At 45.4% G+C, this 14,865-nt stretch overlaps 1 protein-coding gene across 1 annotated transcript in view; it reads right to left on the bottom strand.

The window, feature by feature from the left end:
* The window catches only part of lama4 (laminin, alpha 4), a 28,339-nt gene extending 14,315 nt beyond the window's left edge, over positions 1-14,024 (bottom strand). The window contains exons 1-14 of the mRNA XM_079179980.1: positions 13,708-14,024; positions 9,586-9,687; positions 9,336-9,463; positions 9,155-9,235; positions 8,411-8,625; positions 7,839-7,939; positions 7,218-7,398; positions 6,654-6,737; positions 6,373-6,524; positions 6,018-6,128; positions 4,962-5,073; positions 3,914-4,078; positions 2,816-3,009; positions 470-586 (exon numbers count right to left, since the gene is read on the bottom strand). Coding sequence (XP_079036106.1) covers positions 470-586; positions 2,816-3,009; positions 3,914-4,078; positions 4,962-5,073; positions 6,018-6,128; positions 6,373-6,524; positions 6,654-6,737; positions 7,218-7,398; positions 7,839-7,939; positions 8,411-8,625; positions 9,155-9,235; positions 9,336-9,463; positions 9,586-9,687; positions 13,708-13,815 — 1,851 coding nt within the window. The 5' untranslated portion in view covers positions 13,816-14,024. The remainder of the gene's footprint in view (positions 1-469; positions 587-2,815; positions 3,010-3,913; positions 4,079-4,961; positions 5,074-6,017; positions 6,129-6,372; positions 6,525-6,653; positions 6,738-7,217; positions 7,399-7,838; positions 7,940-8,410; positions 8,626-9,154; positions 9,236-9,335; positions 9,464-9,585; positions 9,688-13,707) is intronic.
* Between the last annotated feature and the right edge of the window lie 841 nt (positions 14,025-14,865).

Genomic DNA, 14,865 nt, shown 5'->3' on the forward strand with positions numbered 1-14,865 from the left:
CATCCTCAGAAAGTGATTTTTCTTTTTACTTTAGAGCCAAGCTAACATTGTTACCTCAGGATGATTGTTATTCACAGAGTAACTCAATACAGAGGTACTTGACTGAAAAGGCAGAGCTGTTTGAGAACACAGCTTATTCAATCTCTGGCATCCACAAATTGCTTCCAAATCAAATTGGCCAGTTTTAGATACTGAGAGGGCTGTCTCAGGAATCCATTTCATGAATAAATTCAATGCAATCTCTGAGATACTGCGGCCCCATATCTCAGTCTATTAGATTATGAAACATAACCCCCCCCCCCCCCCCCCCCACACACACACACACTCAGTGAGCCATAAAGAAAACCTGAGCATCATTGGACAAGAGGGACCCTGAGAATTTTTCCTTTTTAACAACCGACCTCTGCTAATGAACCCACAATGGGTCCCTCCTGACCGTCATAGGTCCTCGCAGTCATGTAGGCCTCACCTGCACCATGGCATCCACCTCAGCCACTGTCCTCTCTGTTTCAGAGATGGAGCCTCTGGCTATCTCCAGCGTATCGTTCACAGCGGCGTGGTCCTCTGTCAGCCTCTGCTGCTTCACCTGGGGACACAAGGAAATAAACATGATCAAATGTAGCCACAATTCAAGCTCCAGAACTAGGAAACACTAGAGATCCATATGACATGAGAAGAGGGATCTCCATGTTGCAAATACATGTTCAGGGCCTTGACTACCAAGAGTTAGATAAGAAGATCGGTGCCACTCTCACGCCTGTGTGTTACGTTTGGAGCTAGAGCTGAGAGGCAATTAGCTTAGCTTAGCATGAAGCCTTTGTGCTAAGCTAGGCTAATCACCTCCTGGTTCCAGCTCCTTATTCAACACACCAGCCTGGTTTCCTATAAAGTACGTTCCCATGCTATTAAACAGCATTGTTAATTCCGTTCCGAAGGAAAAGTATTTTCTCCCAAATTTACATTTTGTTTTTGATGTTTCACAAAAACGTTTCTAATCATAGTCTGCAGAAGTCCGTGCAGGGACGAGGTCCGGGTGGGTCAAACAAACACAGGACTTTCACCCAGGAGACTGTCGTTCATGTCCCGTGTGGAACCAAAAGTCAACATTTACTTAATGCAATTTACGTCCGTTACTTAAACAACATAACAGACGTACTTATTTTAAGCTAAATCCAACCAAGTAGTTTTGTTGCATTTTGTTTTGATTTGATTAAATTCACGAGTTTAAAACTGCGACCGTAATCTGTGAGAAAATACGGTTGCCTCGACTCGTAATTGAGAATGCAGTTTAGTTGTATGGGATTGTAGCTTCAAATTTAGGTTTGTATTTAACTTTTTTCTGCTGATTTGTGGACTAACATTTTACTTGTATTACTAATTAATTCCCAAGCAGAAAAACTGTGATATTGGCGCATCTTAGTGGCTAGTTAACAATACAACCGTAACGTCCTAAATTTTATTCCAGTCTGGGACTTTTGTTGCATGTTTGGTCCATCTCTTAATGTGAATGCATGAGTATGGCACAAGAGTGTGATCGTTTGATTGGCCATGTGGTGGAAACCTGGCAGTGTGCACACTGTGGCTGCAGCTGGTGTCGACCGGTCTGTGCTGAAGCTAGGAGGAACCCCGGATTAGTAGAGGCTCCATGTTTGGTTAGTGCACCATTCACGGCATTGATTTACAGCAGGGACCCTGATCATGGAGATCCCCACTCCTGATTACACTCGCGCAACCAAAAATACACAAACACAGGGCTGGGCAAATATTGCCATCTATGTCCACCCTGACGGGTTTGTTCTGCGCTACTACTACTAGTACTACTACTAGTACTACTACTACTACTACTTCTACTACTACTACTACGCTATTCCCAAAAGTAATCTATGATAATTAAGTAACTATTCTGCTGTTGGCCTACTATTCAACTGTATTACGTCAATTGTGAAGACAAAATGTACTTTATTTGTTGCGGATTCTTGACTTGCAATAATGGCAGTCCAGATTATCATGCATGCATCTCAAACCCCAATAGATTTGGGCTGAGCCCCAAATGTTTACAATCTGCATGAACGCACAACTACATATCTGCAGTATCTATATACTGAATAATATTTGCTGAGCAGTGTAAAAACTTTTCAGCATTTTGGTTTTCACCCTCGGGAGTTGGGATAAGATGAATTTTCTCTTCTGTATCACAAGGGAACAAAGTCATGTTTCTGTGTGTAGGCTCTGGATTCTATCATGGGAAAAACAAATTGTATTGCGGCATTGCTGCTCCCCCTGTGCGGGCCTCCTCCTAATGTAACAGCCCAAAGCTCCCACAGATGGTTTTGTGTTTCTGTTCTCGGCACTTAAATACCACCAGTAATAGAATTCTCTGACACGCCTGGCAGACAACAAGCAGAGCGCTATCTCTCTCTCTCTCTCTCTCTCTCTCGCCCTCTCTCTCTCTCTCTCTCTCTCTCTCTCTCTCTCTCTCGGCCTTTAGCGTGTGCAGTGCATGCTAAGGACAAGCTCTACTTGTGTCTTTCAAGGCCAGGGAGGTGCCTCGTTGTGATTGAGCGAAATTCAACATTGTTTGTAACATTGCGAGAGGAGATAAAGCAGACGGCACTTAGAGGAGGAACTCCGTGCCAACACGCTCCCTCACAGCAGGGGGGAGGAACGACTGTGGGCTCTTCAGCAGGACTGTCTACTAATGCATCCATCCATACTGACAGATGCAGAAAGACAGAGTGTTGGAGGAGAGATGAGAGAGGGGAGTAGTGCTCAGCAGGAGCCTGATGGGGGTGGAGGGGGGGTCATGGGAAATCACCTCATTCCTCTGGAATTTGAGGATGCTGGCTCTGTTCTTGTCCTCCGTCTCCTGGACTTTGCCGGCTGCTTTCTGCAGAAAGCCCTGAGCGTCCGACAGCTTGGTGGAGAAGCGGGACAGGATCTCCCTGACAGGTGATAGGCGGCCGTATGTGACCATCAACTTTTTCTCCAACTGACGGGTACGCCTCAGCACTGGAAACACAACCCGTAAACACGAGGCATGAATGAATTTGAATAACTAACTACGAGTATTACTAGTTTAGTCTGCTGTAATTTATTTTAAGTGATAATTGGTTGTGTTACTGTTACTGTGGGGGTTCTCCACAAGGACATTTTGGGTATCAAACACTTAATTTCCTGCATTTTGGTGAATTTTAATGCACTAATTTATGGTGGACATGTCTTGATTAATGTGACACCAAATACAGGCGGCAGGTGACAATTTAAAGATAATTTAACGTTATCTCTGTTGAGTCAGCCCAAATGTAGGCATGATCTACTCTTCCCTTCTCTTTTCTGTCTTTTCTTTGGGGAAGTAACCTCTTTAAATGTGCATGTGGGACCTATTCACCTCAGTGATACATTCATTCATTTGAACTAATGTATAAACCCCTGGACTTAAAGTCAGAATAACTGAAGCACACTCATCAGCTCTCGCTTCCTCCGCATCTGGCACTAAGTACAATATTTGCACGTGACTTGAGCTTTCATATATACCCTTACTTTTAGCCAATCAGATGCCCGCATGCTAGTTTGTCTCTTAGACGTACAGTAGCCTCTGGGAGGCCATTGGTAGGGTTAATTCTGTCCTCCCAAAATATTGTTAGGGACATGTCCCCACCATCCATATTCAAACTAGCGCTCTGTTTTTGTTGAGAATACTGAGCGTATTAGCATCCTTACATTCGGATTCAAAAATAACCTCTGTGCTAAAGTATGGCCTCAAAAACCTGCTTCACATGCACTCAGCTTACTGAAAAGTCATTTTGATACAATTTCGTGAGTGCGACTCATTGCCATAAGATACAATAATCAGTATGTGGAGCCTGTCTCTGCCTGCGTTTATAATTTTGAGAACTGCGGTATATCTCCTCACAGTCATGGGCTTCCGTGGACTCGTCAGTGGCGATGGGCTCCCGTGGGGACAGATCCAGTGTCCTCATCCAGGTCACCATTCCCTGGGCCTGCTCAGCGTTCCGCCTGGCCACCTCTGGATCCACATCCTGGTGAACACTGTACAGCTCCCAGTCATGGATCATCTCTGTGCACACACACACACACACACACATATGAGTTAGGAACCTAACTACAAATGTAAGTGACCCAGATTGCAATTGCAGACTAAGAGGTCAAATGTTTTTTTTAAATTCAGCACTCTTAAGATACTGTATATTTAGGGCCCTATCTTCTACCCAGCGCAAGCCATCCCTGTTAGTTTTAGATGGTTGCAGTTGTTTTTTTCACGTTGTAAAAGTAACAAATATAATTGCACCCATGGTCTTAAAATGAGGTGTGGTCAGGAGCTTTGTTGGCACATTGCTATCTTGAGGCAGCAGAAAGAAATTGTGGCACAGCATTGTCCTGCTATTTAAATGGCACATTATTCAGATAGTAAGGCAGGTTCACAATGGATATTTTGAGGGTCAAACTCTCCATTTCCTGCATTCTGGGGACATTTTATGCACCAATTTATGGTGAAAATGTTTTTACGCCTCATGTAGACCCCTTTCCTGAACCCCTCTGTGTGCGAGCGTAGACTTAGGCTTCTTCAAAGTTCAGTATTTCTGCATAGTTGCAGATAAAAATCAGCTAATATTATTAGTATCATACTATTTGTAGAATTATATTCCAGTGGTGCCTGAGTAGGATTGTTTCTAACTCGTGTGATCCAAACAATGTATCTAATCTGATTCTCAGATATCGCCATTTAACTATTAATGGTGGAGTTGGTCCGCCCTGATTGCGCTTGATTATGCACTTAAGGCCATGCGCTATAATGTGCTTTAAAATGACTGTGTGCAGCCTGCATAATCAACTCCCCAAAACAAGTCAGTAACTTTTTATTCTCTCCAGTAGGACAACTTCATGATTGCAGACAACGCATGAGACACTAATTGGACTAAAAGACCAGAGCCGCTTGGTACCTTCAATGCGTTGGTTGAGATCAGTGAGGTTTATGCTGAGCAGCTCAGCCAGGGTCAAGGTCTCCAGCGTGTCGTTATCCAGCTTGTTCCCCAGAGTCTTCACCACACTCTCCTGGAAAACCACCACACAAACTAATCAATGACACGTCGATCAGCGGGTGAAGTCACTTGCCTCTGAAGATCTTTAGTTGCAGCCCTAGTCGGCTTATGTTATGTTGTGTAAATTATAAATCGGATGTGATTGGCATAATGCATAGAAGGGTATGGATATGAGGAAAATCAGTTTGAAGCAACTTTAGTGGAATTATGAGTCTAGTACAGTAGTCAATCTGATGCACATGGTAAGAACTGATGCAAAATGTATTTTAATGGGGAAAGAAACACTGAAAAGTTGCTCTGATGTCCTAAAACTGCTATAAAGCTGCCTGTACAAACATTATTTTCCACTTTCACAGAGGTACATCTTTGAACCATCATCAGTCCAGGTCACAACTACAACACATTCATTCATTTTAAGATTCGTATCCCTTTAAATACCAGTTTGTTTACATAATGCCACTCTTGAAAAAACACAAAAATATAAATTATTTTCTGTATATTAAATGGGATAATTTTTTGCAGTCTAAGATATGTCAATGATTAGCAACAACAATTATTTTGGCGCATTGCATCAAATAATGCTCCATAATACAGCAGCAATGTCTCTAATGGAAACTAGGAAATAGCATGTATTTGCCCCTCTAGGGCAAACAATAGAAAATTTCTCAATCTGGTGATAAACAGTAAAAACTACAATTTTGAAGCCGGGGCTCTGGATTGAAAGCCTGATATAACAGAACGCATGATTTTATACGGTCATGGCTGTGTGATCAAAATTGATGTGTTTTAAATTGGGACATTTTCGTTTGAGTGTCTGTATATTGGCAACAGTGTTTACGATAGACTTATTATAGGAGTGGGGTTTGGACCCCCCCCCCACCCATACATTAACACAACCAAAGTGATTGAAAAATCGATAAAATGCACAATGGTTAAACTTCTTTAGCCTTTGCTCACCGATTCTCCCAGCTGTTTGATGTCCACCACCACGGAGTCTGTGGCCTTCTCCAGCTCCCGAGTCTGGGGCTTCATCAGAGAGGACCTGTTTCTCCAGCCTTGAAACTGAGCCTAAGAGCAAAGCAGATGAATTCATTCATCAGACCGGCTCATTGTGGTGTACAGTCCATGTCAAGGAAAAGGAAAGTTACACTGTTACACTGCTGATCTGTGCATTTCCAGAATGACTTGTGTGTAGCTCCACTAGCTAGTCGCTAACATCGTCTGTCACTTGGTGCTGGGTAGGTGTCTTTTAATGCATGTTGTATTTTTCTTGCATTTACATCTGCATTTGTTCTTCCGTGTGTGTCCGTACCTGCAGTTGTTGAGCGGTATAGTTGTAGTATTTGAGCCTGTCGTTGGCAGCAGCGCCGGTGGAGATGTTCAGCACTCCGACTTTCAGCTGGTCCAGCGTCTTATTGGACACCCGCAAGTCACCGATCAGATGCCAAATGCACTCATCGCAACCTAAAACCCAAAGAGAAATGCATTACAGCAGAGTTGCAATTATGCTATGACTTCAAACTGTTTTGTCCTTTGCTCTTTTCAAAAAATGCTGCAGTGGATTCTCTGCTACGGGTTGTTAAGTCCACTTACTGATGTTGCACAGGTTGACTGTTGCAGCCTCTGGCAGGCACTCTCCTGTGTGCATATCACAGTGGCCGCTCTCACAGTCACACTCTGTGAAAACCCCCCCCAAAAAACAGATGCACTTCATCATCGAGTGTCAGCCAGAAGGCCTAAATTGTTGATCAGCTGGAAACAGGTCAGTGCAGTTATCAAGCATACAGTATGTAAAGACCCACAGATGGAAGCTTGGCTTGAGGCCTACACATCTGTCTTGTGGCGTCTCTTGTGTGGGATCGTGTTTGCAGCTGTGTGTACGTATGTGTGCGTATAGATTCGGGCCGCATGGTGATGTCATCCAGCTCTCAGCAGAGAGTCTCCGGCCACAGGGTCGCCGCTCTCGGCAGATGCTGCTCTGACATCATGCGCACTACTGTGGTAGTGGGGGTGTGGGAACATGAGCCCTCAGCGCAGCCTTTTCCTCTGGGAAAGTGTTATCTGCATTGAATGTTTTGGCAAATGGTCTTTTTTTATTTTTTGTTTCACGAGAGCATTAGAACATTTGACATGCTGTATGACGGACGGATGACTTACTCTGGCAGCCGGCGGAGCTGTAGTCCCAGTGGCCTGGGAGGCAGCGCTCGCAGTAACGACCTCCGGCCCCCGGGCGGCACGGACAGCTGTGGGTGAGGGGATGGCAGGTGGAGCGAATGGAAGCTGGCCCGCATTCGCACCTCCGGCAGCCCTGACAGCTGGAGAAACCAAAGTAGCCCTCCTAGATTACATGAGTGAAAAAACACTGTTAGAGTCCGGTATCTGGGCTGCTCATGTTCATTTAGCATAAAACCTGTTGTGCATCAATTAAAGGAGGATTCCGGGTCTTATTTATATCAGACAGGTTGTCACAAACCTGTTTAGCCAAATTATAGGTACTATTTTATTTGGAAATTGAAATCAGGTGAGCGCACCACATTGAGAAACCTGATTCAAATTTGTGTCAGGAAATCAGCCTGCGTCTTCTCTTCTTAATAATGCTGATCGTGTGTTTCTTGCCCCATTGATCTTGTTTTTAACTGTATTGCTGTGATAATGTTGATATTACTGATAGCCAAAACCATAGAAAAAACAAAAGCCCACGCAGTTAAAAAACCTTTAACCTCCTGGATGTCTCCCAGAAGAAATGACGTAGGGCCAGAGTCACACGGCTCCTCTCACCTCACATTGGTCACAGAGTCGTCCAGTGACACCCGGCTTGCAGTGGCACACTCCTTTCCTGTCGTCGCATGAAGAGGTGCCGCATTCATTGCACTCGCACTCTGCGACAGACACAGGGCACATTCAACGATGAGAACATTAGAGGTCAGATGATGTCACAAGGAGAAGGGTTATTTTAGGACTCGCAGGGCCTCCAAAAAGGCAAACGGTAATCCTTGATCCTGAATTGTCACCTTGTCGTGTCTTTTCCACTGAACGGCTTCAGGAGGACATACACACCACAAAGTACATGATATATATCTGCATATATAATCATTTTGATATAACAAAGAAGAAAAGTATATATCAGGGTAAAACAATTAATTTGTTGAAGCTATTAACATGCCGACTCCCAACATGTTGTGACATTATATGCCAGCAGTAGAGTTGTTTAGCTTCCATAGAACATTAAGTAACAGCAATACCTTCACTGAAGCATAACCTTTGAGCATGGAAGCTCCCCTGAACATCACGAGTCTGTCAAGCACGGATCAAACATATCTCGGACGAACGAGTCAACTCGTCGCTCCCACCTCTGCAGTTCTTGGCACTGATGGCGTCGCCGTAGAAACCTGGGGCACACCTCTCACAGTTGGCGCCGGAGGTGTTTCCCCAGCAGTGCTGGCAGTGGCCCGTCACGTTGTGGCACTCGTTGAAGATCAGGTTGGGGTCGGAGTTGCTGTTGCAGTCGCATCGCTTACAGGAATTACCGATCGCTATTGGGTTGCCATAGAAGCCTGGAGCACACCTGGATGAGAAAGACAGCAGGTGACCTATAATAAATGACAGAGTCATGAAAAATCCACCTTTGCACACTCTCTTTGATTTTCTGGTGCATGCCAGGATTTCTTACGGGATGAAGTCTTTCAATGGAATGTTTTCATTTTGTTTTATGACTATAAAGGTGCTGAATTCAATACTCTGTCTACCTGAGCAGGGTAGCAGTCGCTCTCCTTCTTTGTGTGTTGTAACCCGAGCTTTTCTGTGCTTTGTTTACGTAGCCGGTCTGGCAGCCCGTGCACGTTGGTGCATGCGAGTCCCGCTTTGTGTGGCCCCACTGGCTAGCTAATGGCCGCCACTCTGCACCATGCTCATACAGTGGTTACCGATGACAACGCCGTCCTACTGTACGATATCTTGGACTGCTTGAATGCTTTTCATACTGTCGTGAGGTTCTGCTTACCTCAGTCAGTAATCTGTAGTTTTGATTGAATGAGCACAGACGTTTGATTTATATAACTTCTTGATTGGTTGTTCAAAGCCTCGTCAGCACTGACCTCTCACAGAGATGTCCAGCGTAGCCCGCTTGGCACTTGCACCGCAGAAGGCCACCTCCTTTGTCACAGCGCACTGCGAAGCTGGCCGGGAAACACAGGGGGAAAGTATTGTCAGAGATTAGCCGCCGCTTGGCAACGCGCAGTCTTGCGTCTGCAGGAACATGAACAGGCCGCGGCTTACTTATTGGAGGGGACAGAGATGGGGCAGGCGCAGGGTCGGCAGGAGTGGCGTCCGTCCAGGCTGCGAGCTGGCATGTAGCCATCGTCACACATTTCACAGAAATCACCTGTACTATGGTCCTTGCACTTCTGAAAGGGAGGATGTTAAAAGCAGTATTAAAAAGAGCTACTGGTTATGGGTATGGAAATTAAGTGAACGGAAGTGATTTGTTCACTCTGACACAGAGAGAATCAACGTGGGGGACACTTACTATGCAAACGCCAGTGATGTCTTCGCAGTAGTCTGCGTGGCCTTTGCAGTTACATGGCAAGCATACGTCTTGCTCACTCAGGAAAGATCCCTTTGCACACACCTGCAGCAGGAACAGAAAATACTCACTTACAAATGTAACAATAAATATCTGTCAAGTCACTATGTTTTGCCAAAGGAGGTAACACACAATGTTGATACGAATTGGTTGTCTAAATAGTTAGTGATGCGTTTTCCATCACAAACCAGTCGTTGGTCTGCCAGAGAGGGTAGACGATAAGGCTACATACTGCTTTTTTTTTTGCAGTTGAACCTCTCTATTGGATATAAAGTCTAAGATGATTTCTGCACCAAGTGAGTCGGGAGGAAAAGTTCACTGAATGGCAGCCGTTTCCTCCCATTTACAGAATGTCATTTTAAAACCTGCATCCTGCCTCACGTTTGTTCAACACGGTTTCTCGTGATAGTGTGATGTCAGAGTTCACACACACACACACACACACACACACACACACACACACACACACACACAAACACACACACACACACACACACACACACACACACAGCCCTTTGAACCTCTTTGAACATTTGAAGCAGCACCATTCAATGAGGCGCACAATAGCAGTCTTTAAGAAGTCCATAGTTTGACCTCCTTGTTCCACTCAGTTAGCCGGACATTGCTGCATGCAGGACGACCAGAAGACGGAACATTCCACAGACCAACAGTACTGTATGGCTACTTATGATTCACATTTTTCCTTTGATTTATTCACAGATGGGCTGTGAGACAAAGACATGCTTCTGTAGTCAGCTAATGCGAAGCACCCCGTGAACAGCAGCACTGATTCTTCCTGCAGTCCACTTCTTCCTGCGGCTTTCCCCTGACCCACAGTTCACATGCTGATACCAGACCCATACATCACCACCACATAAACATTCAAGGTGTCAACCTTCCGTGTAAACACACCCTAAAGAAATGCAGCTAATGATGGACGTGCTCGAAAGGAAAAAAAGATAAAAGTTCTGTCCCCAAATGGTAGTCCAAGCCATCAGGAGTAATGAACCACAAGTTTATGGGAAAAGCACTGAGATGCCGAGCTACTTAGCATTTGTAAAGCCACTTTAAAGAGTTCTGAATGACTTCAGGCCTATTAGCTGTATAGGCCTATAGTCTGTAATGGGTAAAACAGCTGCTGGAGCACAGGGCAGAGGATTAAGGTTAGGGGAGATGCTGCAGATGGTCTTGAGGCAGGACACGGACTCTTAGAGTGCTCAAGATTGAGAGGAATGCATCTCAGATATACAACCCAGCAGCTTGTGGAATAACATTTTTCTGCCCATGTTTGGATGACTTGATGTTGTAATCATTTGCCTTTGCGCCAGAACTAAAAGGAATCTTTCAACATATTTTAGATCCATTTCTCTTGGAGGGGTTGAGCTGTAATACGACGCCTGAATAGGGATTTCAAACATGGTGGTTAATAAACCCCTAACTATCATGGGAATTAAACCAATTGACATTTGCAGCCGTCTGCCAACTGTGAGCACACTCAGTAATGTGAACTATTTCTGTGGCCCTCCCACAGTGGAGAACAAAGATGACATTCAACACGTTATATACAGCCACTCTCTGTTTCCACGTGAAGCCGCCTCGTCTCAGCATTTGTCGGTGTACTTCCTGTGCGTTGAGTGGACGCTTATGGGATACACCATGAGGCTCTATCTCTGCGAAACAGAGCCGAACAAATGCAGCTGGCAATCGAGCACAAAAACAGGATTTGGCTCTACAGCTGAGCGCTGTCCAAAGTCAACACACCCTCTGGTCATGTTGCTCCAACAACGGTGGCCGTGCCCACTCTCTGCAGTGTTTGTGGGGTCTCTATGATGGTTGGATCTCTAGAATGATGTTTTATAAAGTTGACTTTTAAATGTGTGTGTGTGTGTGTGTGTGTGTGTGTGTGTGTGTTTTTATGTACATCTGGCCTGCCGACGGAGTTTTTCCCAGAGTGGGAGAATTATGTGGATTAAGTGTTAAAGCGTGAATCTCATTTCCTCTTTGCCTCGCAACTGGCTGCTGTATTTATATTGACCTTGAAGAGGGGTTCAGACGCTGGATTTAGTCATGCTAACTCCTCCGAACATCCTCAGGACGGGACAGATCCAGGGTCGTGAGAATCTCATCCTAACTCAATAACATGCACACAGACAGTCTGGCTGCGGGGGCGAGGCCCCTTCTCTGGGGACCCTCAACTTCAGAAAACTCAGACATGGAGAAATAAACACGGTACAATTGAAAAATGAATTAAAAAATGATTAAATAGCGCTGGTTTAACCCTGCCAAGTTTGGGGATTGACTACTTCTACATTCTCTATTTTCTCTGGATGTTTCTTTGTACAGATCAGCTTTGAACAAAGTCACCCTACAGCCAAGACTCGAGGCTCTCCATTTCAGTTCTACGGGGCCAATGGACACAAATCAAGCAGCCGCATAATTACAGTCAAAGTGTAACGGAACATTTCTGTAAAAGGATAGAGTTGTAGTTTATCTACCGCCTGGAATCTTGTTCTACTTATTTGCAGCCATTGGCAGCTAGCACATACATCATACAAGGTTTGCAGATGACTAAGAGGACATCAAAACTGTGCAACAAAAAACTTGCCCTCTTGTTTTGTCACACAATTTGGCAAGCAAGATGTTGCTCTAAAGTAAAGCATTTAGAACGGTTTTGCTCAGATAAAGTTGACGATAACCCATTTGCGAGACAAGAACGTCAATACTGTTCGACTCTGCAGAACCCCAGATTAAGATAAATTTAAACTTTTTGCTTTCCACAAAATCACTCAAAAGTTTAGGGAAAGAACGTGGTTATGGCGAATAAATTATGGCTACGGAAGTGTTCGGCAACTAATTCACATGGTTAAGTCTAGAATCGTCATCTCTCCGTCATCATTAGACATTTGTGTAAAATTGTCCTAATCAGCATATGGATTCTTGAAATAAGGCCCAAACTATGTTTTCTCAGTGATTCAGTTCATCCTTGAGGTCATGTGAACGTTTGGGCCAAATTTGAAGAAATTCGTTCAAGGCTTTCCCTGAGATATCACTAAACGGGACGGACGCGTAGTCACAGTGACCTTTGACCTCCAAAATTGAATCACTTCCGTCCTTAAATCTAAGTGGACGCTTGTGCCAACTTTTTAGAAATAACCTCAATGGACCGGAAGGACGACTTGAAAACATTCAAGGTTGTCGCTGGCGCGGAGGCACAACAAAAACCAAACCTCAGGTGCAGGTCTGTGTCAGGACAAGAACTCCAGTTTCCTGCATGAAAGATGACCAACACGCCCAAACATCCCCGCATCCTCCACACACTTGTATCTGTTTACAGTGCGGACAAACAAACAGCGGGCTGAGAGGAATCACCACGCAGTCTCACGGTAATGATGGTGATCATGATCGAATGATCAGATTGTGGGAAAGAAAATGGCAATAAATAGTACCAAAAGGGATTTGATATGATGAAAATCTTATCGATTATAACTTGAGAGCAAAACAGACGAACTCAGGACCAGAAAAAATTTAAACTTTTAAAGCAAATTGTCGGCCAAGTTTGGAAAGTTTGACCCCTGAGCTTATATCCTTTGTAGCATACTAAGCTATGGGAACATTGGCAAGTTGTCCTGTACGGCTTCTCATGCCCTTACTGTCTATTGTGCTCTCTCTTTCTCTCTCTCTCTGGGTTGTTGCTCAACATTTGGCAGCTGGTTTCCATTAGGGAACTGCAAGGGAGGGGCAGGAGGGCCATGACAGCGGAGACAGTAACTCAGAGCCCATGTGAGCTTTAGTCTGATGACACAAACACACACATGTGTGAACACAAAGCAGGACTGTTGTGAGGTCCCCAGAGACCCCTGCAGACTGCCATAACTGATCACTCCCAACACACACACACCAAACCTGCCTCATCTTTTACCGTTTTCACCTTAACATTTGTGTACACGATCATCAGCCTCACTAACATACATGTGCAGTTGGTAGAAAGGGTCAGAAACTAAACGTAGCTGTGATAGCATGCACGGTTTTACCAGCTAAATTGAGATCAAACCAAATCTGTCTTACTTTTAGCAGCGACTGTTGCTGTTCCCCAAGCCTTGCGGCAGACGCTGGATAGGCAATCCCTGACAGGATGCACAGAAGGCAGAGGCAGGTCAGAGATTCAGCAGCCATATTTGTGTGTTTGCCCAGTGGAGCACTAATCCTCCCTCTCTGTCCTTGTCTCTGTCAGTGTCTCCTGGCCGTAGGAAAGTCTCTGGGCAGCTCCTCTTGCTCGGCTGCACCCGTTGGCTTCGCTTCTCCCACTGCTGCCGACCTCCAGATGCAGCGCCGCGTCTAGTTCCCCGGCCCGGCCAGAGTCCTGTAAAACAAACTTGTGTGGACTTCCTTCCCTTCCTCTATTCCCCTCCCTCCCTGCCCTGATTCCTCTCCCCTAGCGGACTTGCCTCTCCCCTGAGCCTGTGCCTAAATCACATGCAGATGGGAAGGCTGGAAACGGAGAGAGAGAGAGAGTGAGAGGGGGAGTGATAAAGAGAGAAAGAACGTCAGAACAACGGAGCAACAGAGGGCTTCTGTCTCTTGAGCAGAAGGCAGGCAGACAGTGCACCCATCCAGACTGCATATCTTCCCCCCCCCTGACTGGCAGAGTCAGATTGAGCGTTTGCTCCCCCCCGTCTCCATTTGCAGGTCCGTGGCACCCTTTCACCTTGGCCTCAACAGGCTATCCCCCCTCTCCGTCTGCCCCCCTCCCCCAGGGGGTCTAAAGCTTCAACACTCACTCTGCACTCCGCAGGCAGAAAAGAAACAGCTGCTCTGATATCCCAGGCCCAGCTACACCTCACAGCCCCCAGACATGAGCGCTCTGTTTGTTGTCCAAGGTCAGACCATCAAAAGCGGCTGAATTCATGGGACATTGTGTGAGGCCCTTAACAGGAAGAGTCTGAGCGGGACACTTCAGGCACAAAGGATGTATTTGTCAGAGGCTTAATAACAGTAGCTTCCACAAGATCTGATGAGCCGGATACTGTAAAGGCCACATGCGGAAACCGATGACGCTAACACGCAGGTCCACAGACGGCTGTGACTTCACCACAAAGACCATGTTGTAAGCAGTTCCAAATACGTCCAAGTTATGTCGTGTAAGCCCATAGGACCCATAGTCTCAAGTGACAAATAAACAGGTTGTCACATTCCAGTTGTATGGCGGAGATGTCATACACGAGC

This window comes from Pholis gunnellus (assembly GCF_910591455.1).
Source record: "Pholis gunnellus genome assembly, chromosome: 19".
In the NCBI taxonomy this organism is placed as follows: domain Eukaryota; kingdom Metazoa; phylum Chordata; class Actinopteri; order Perciformes; family Pholidae; genus Pholis; species Pholis gunnellus.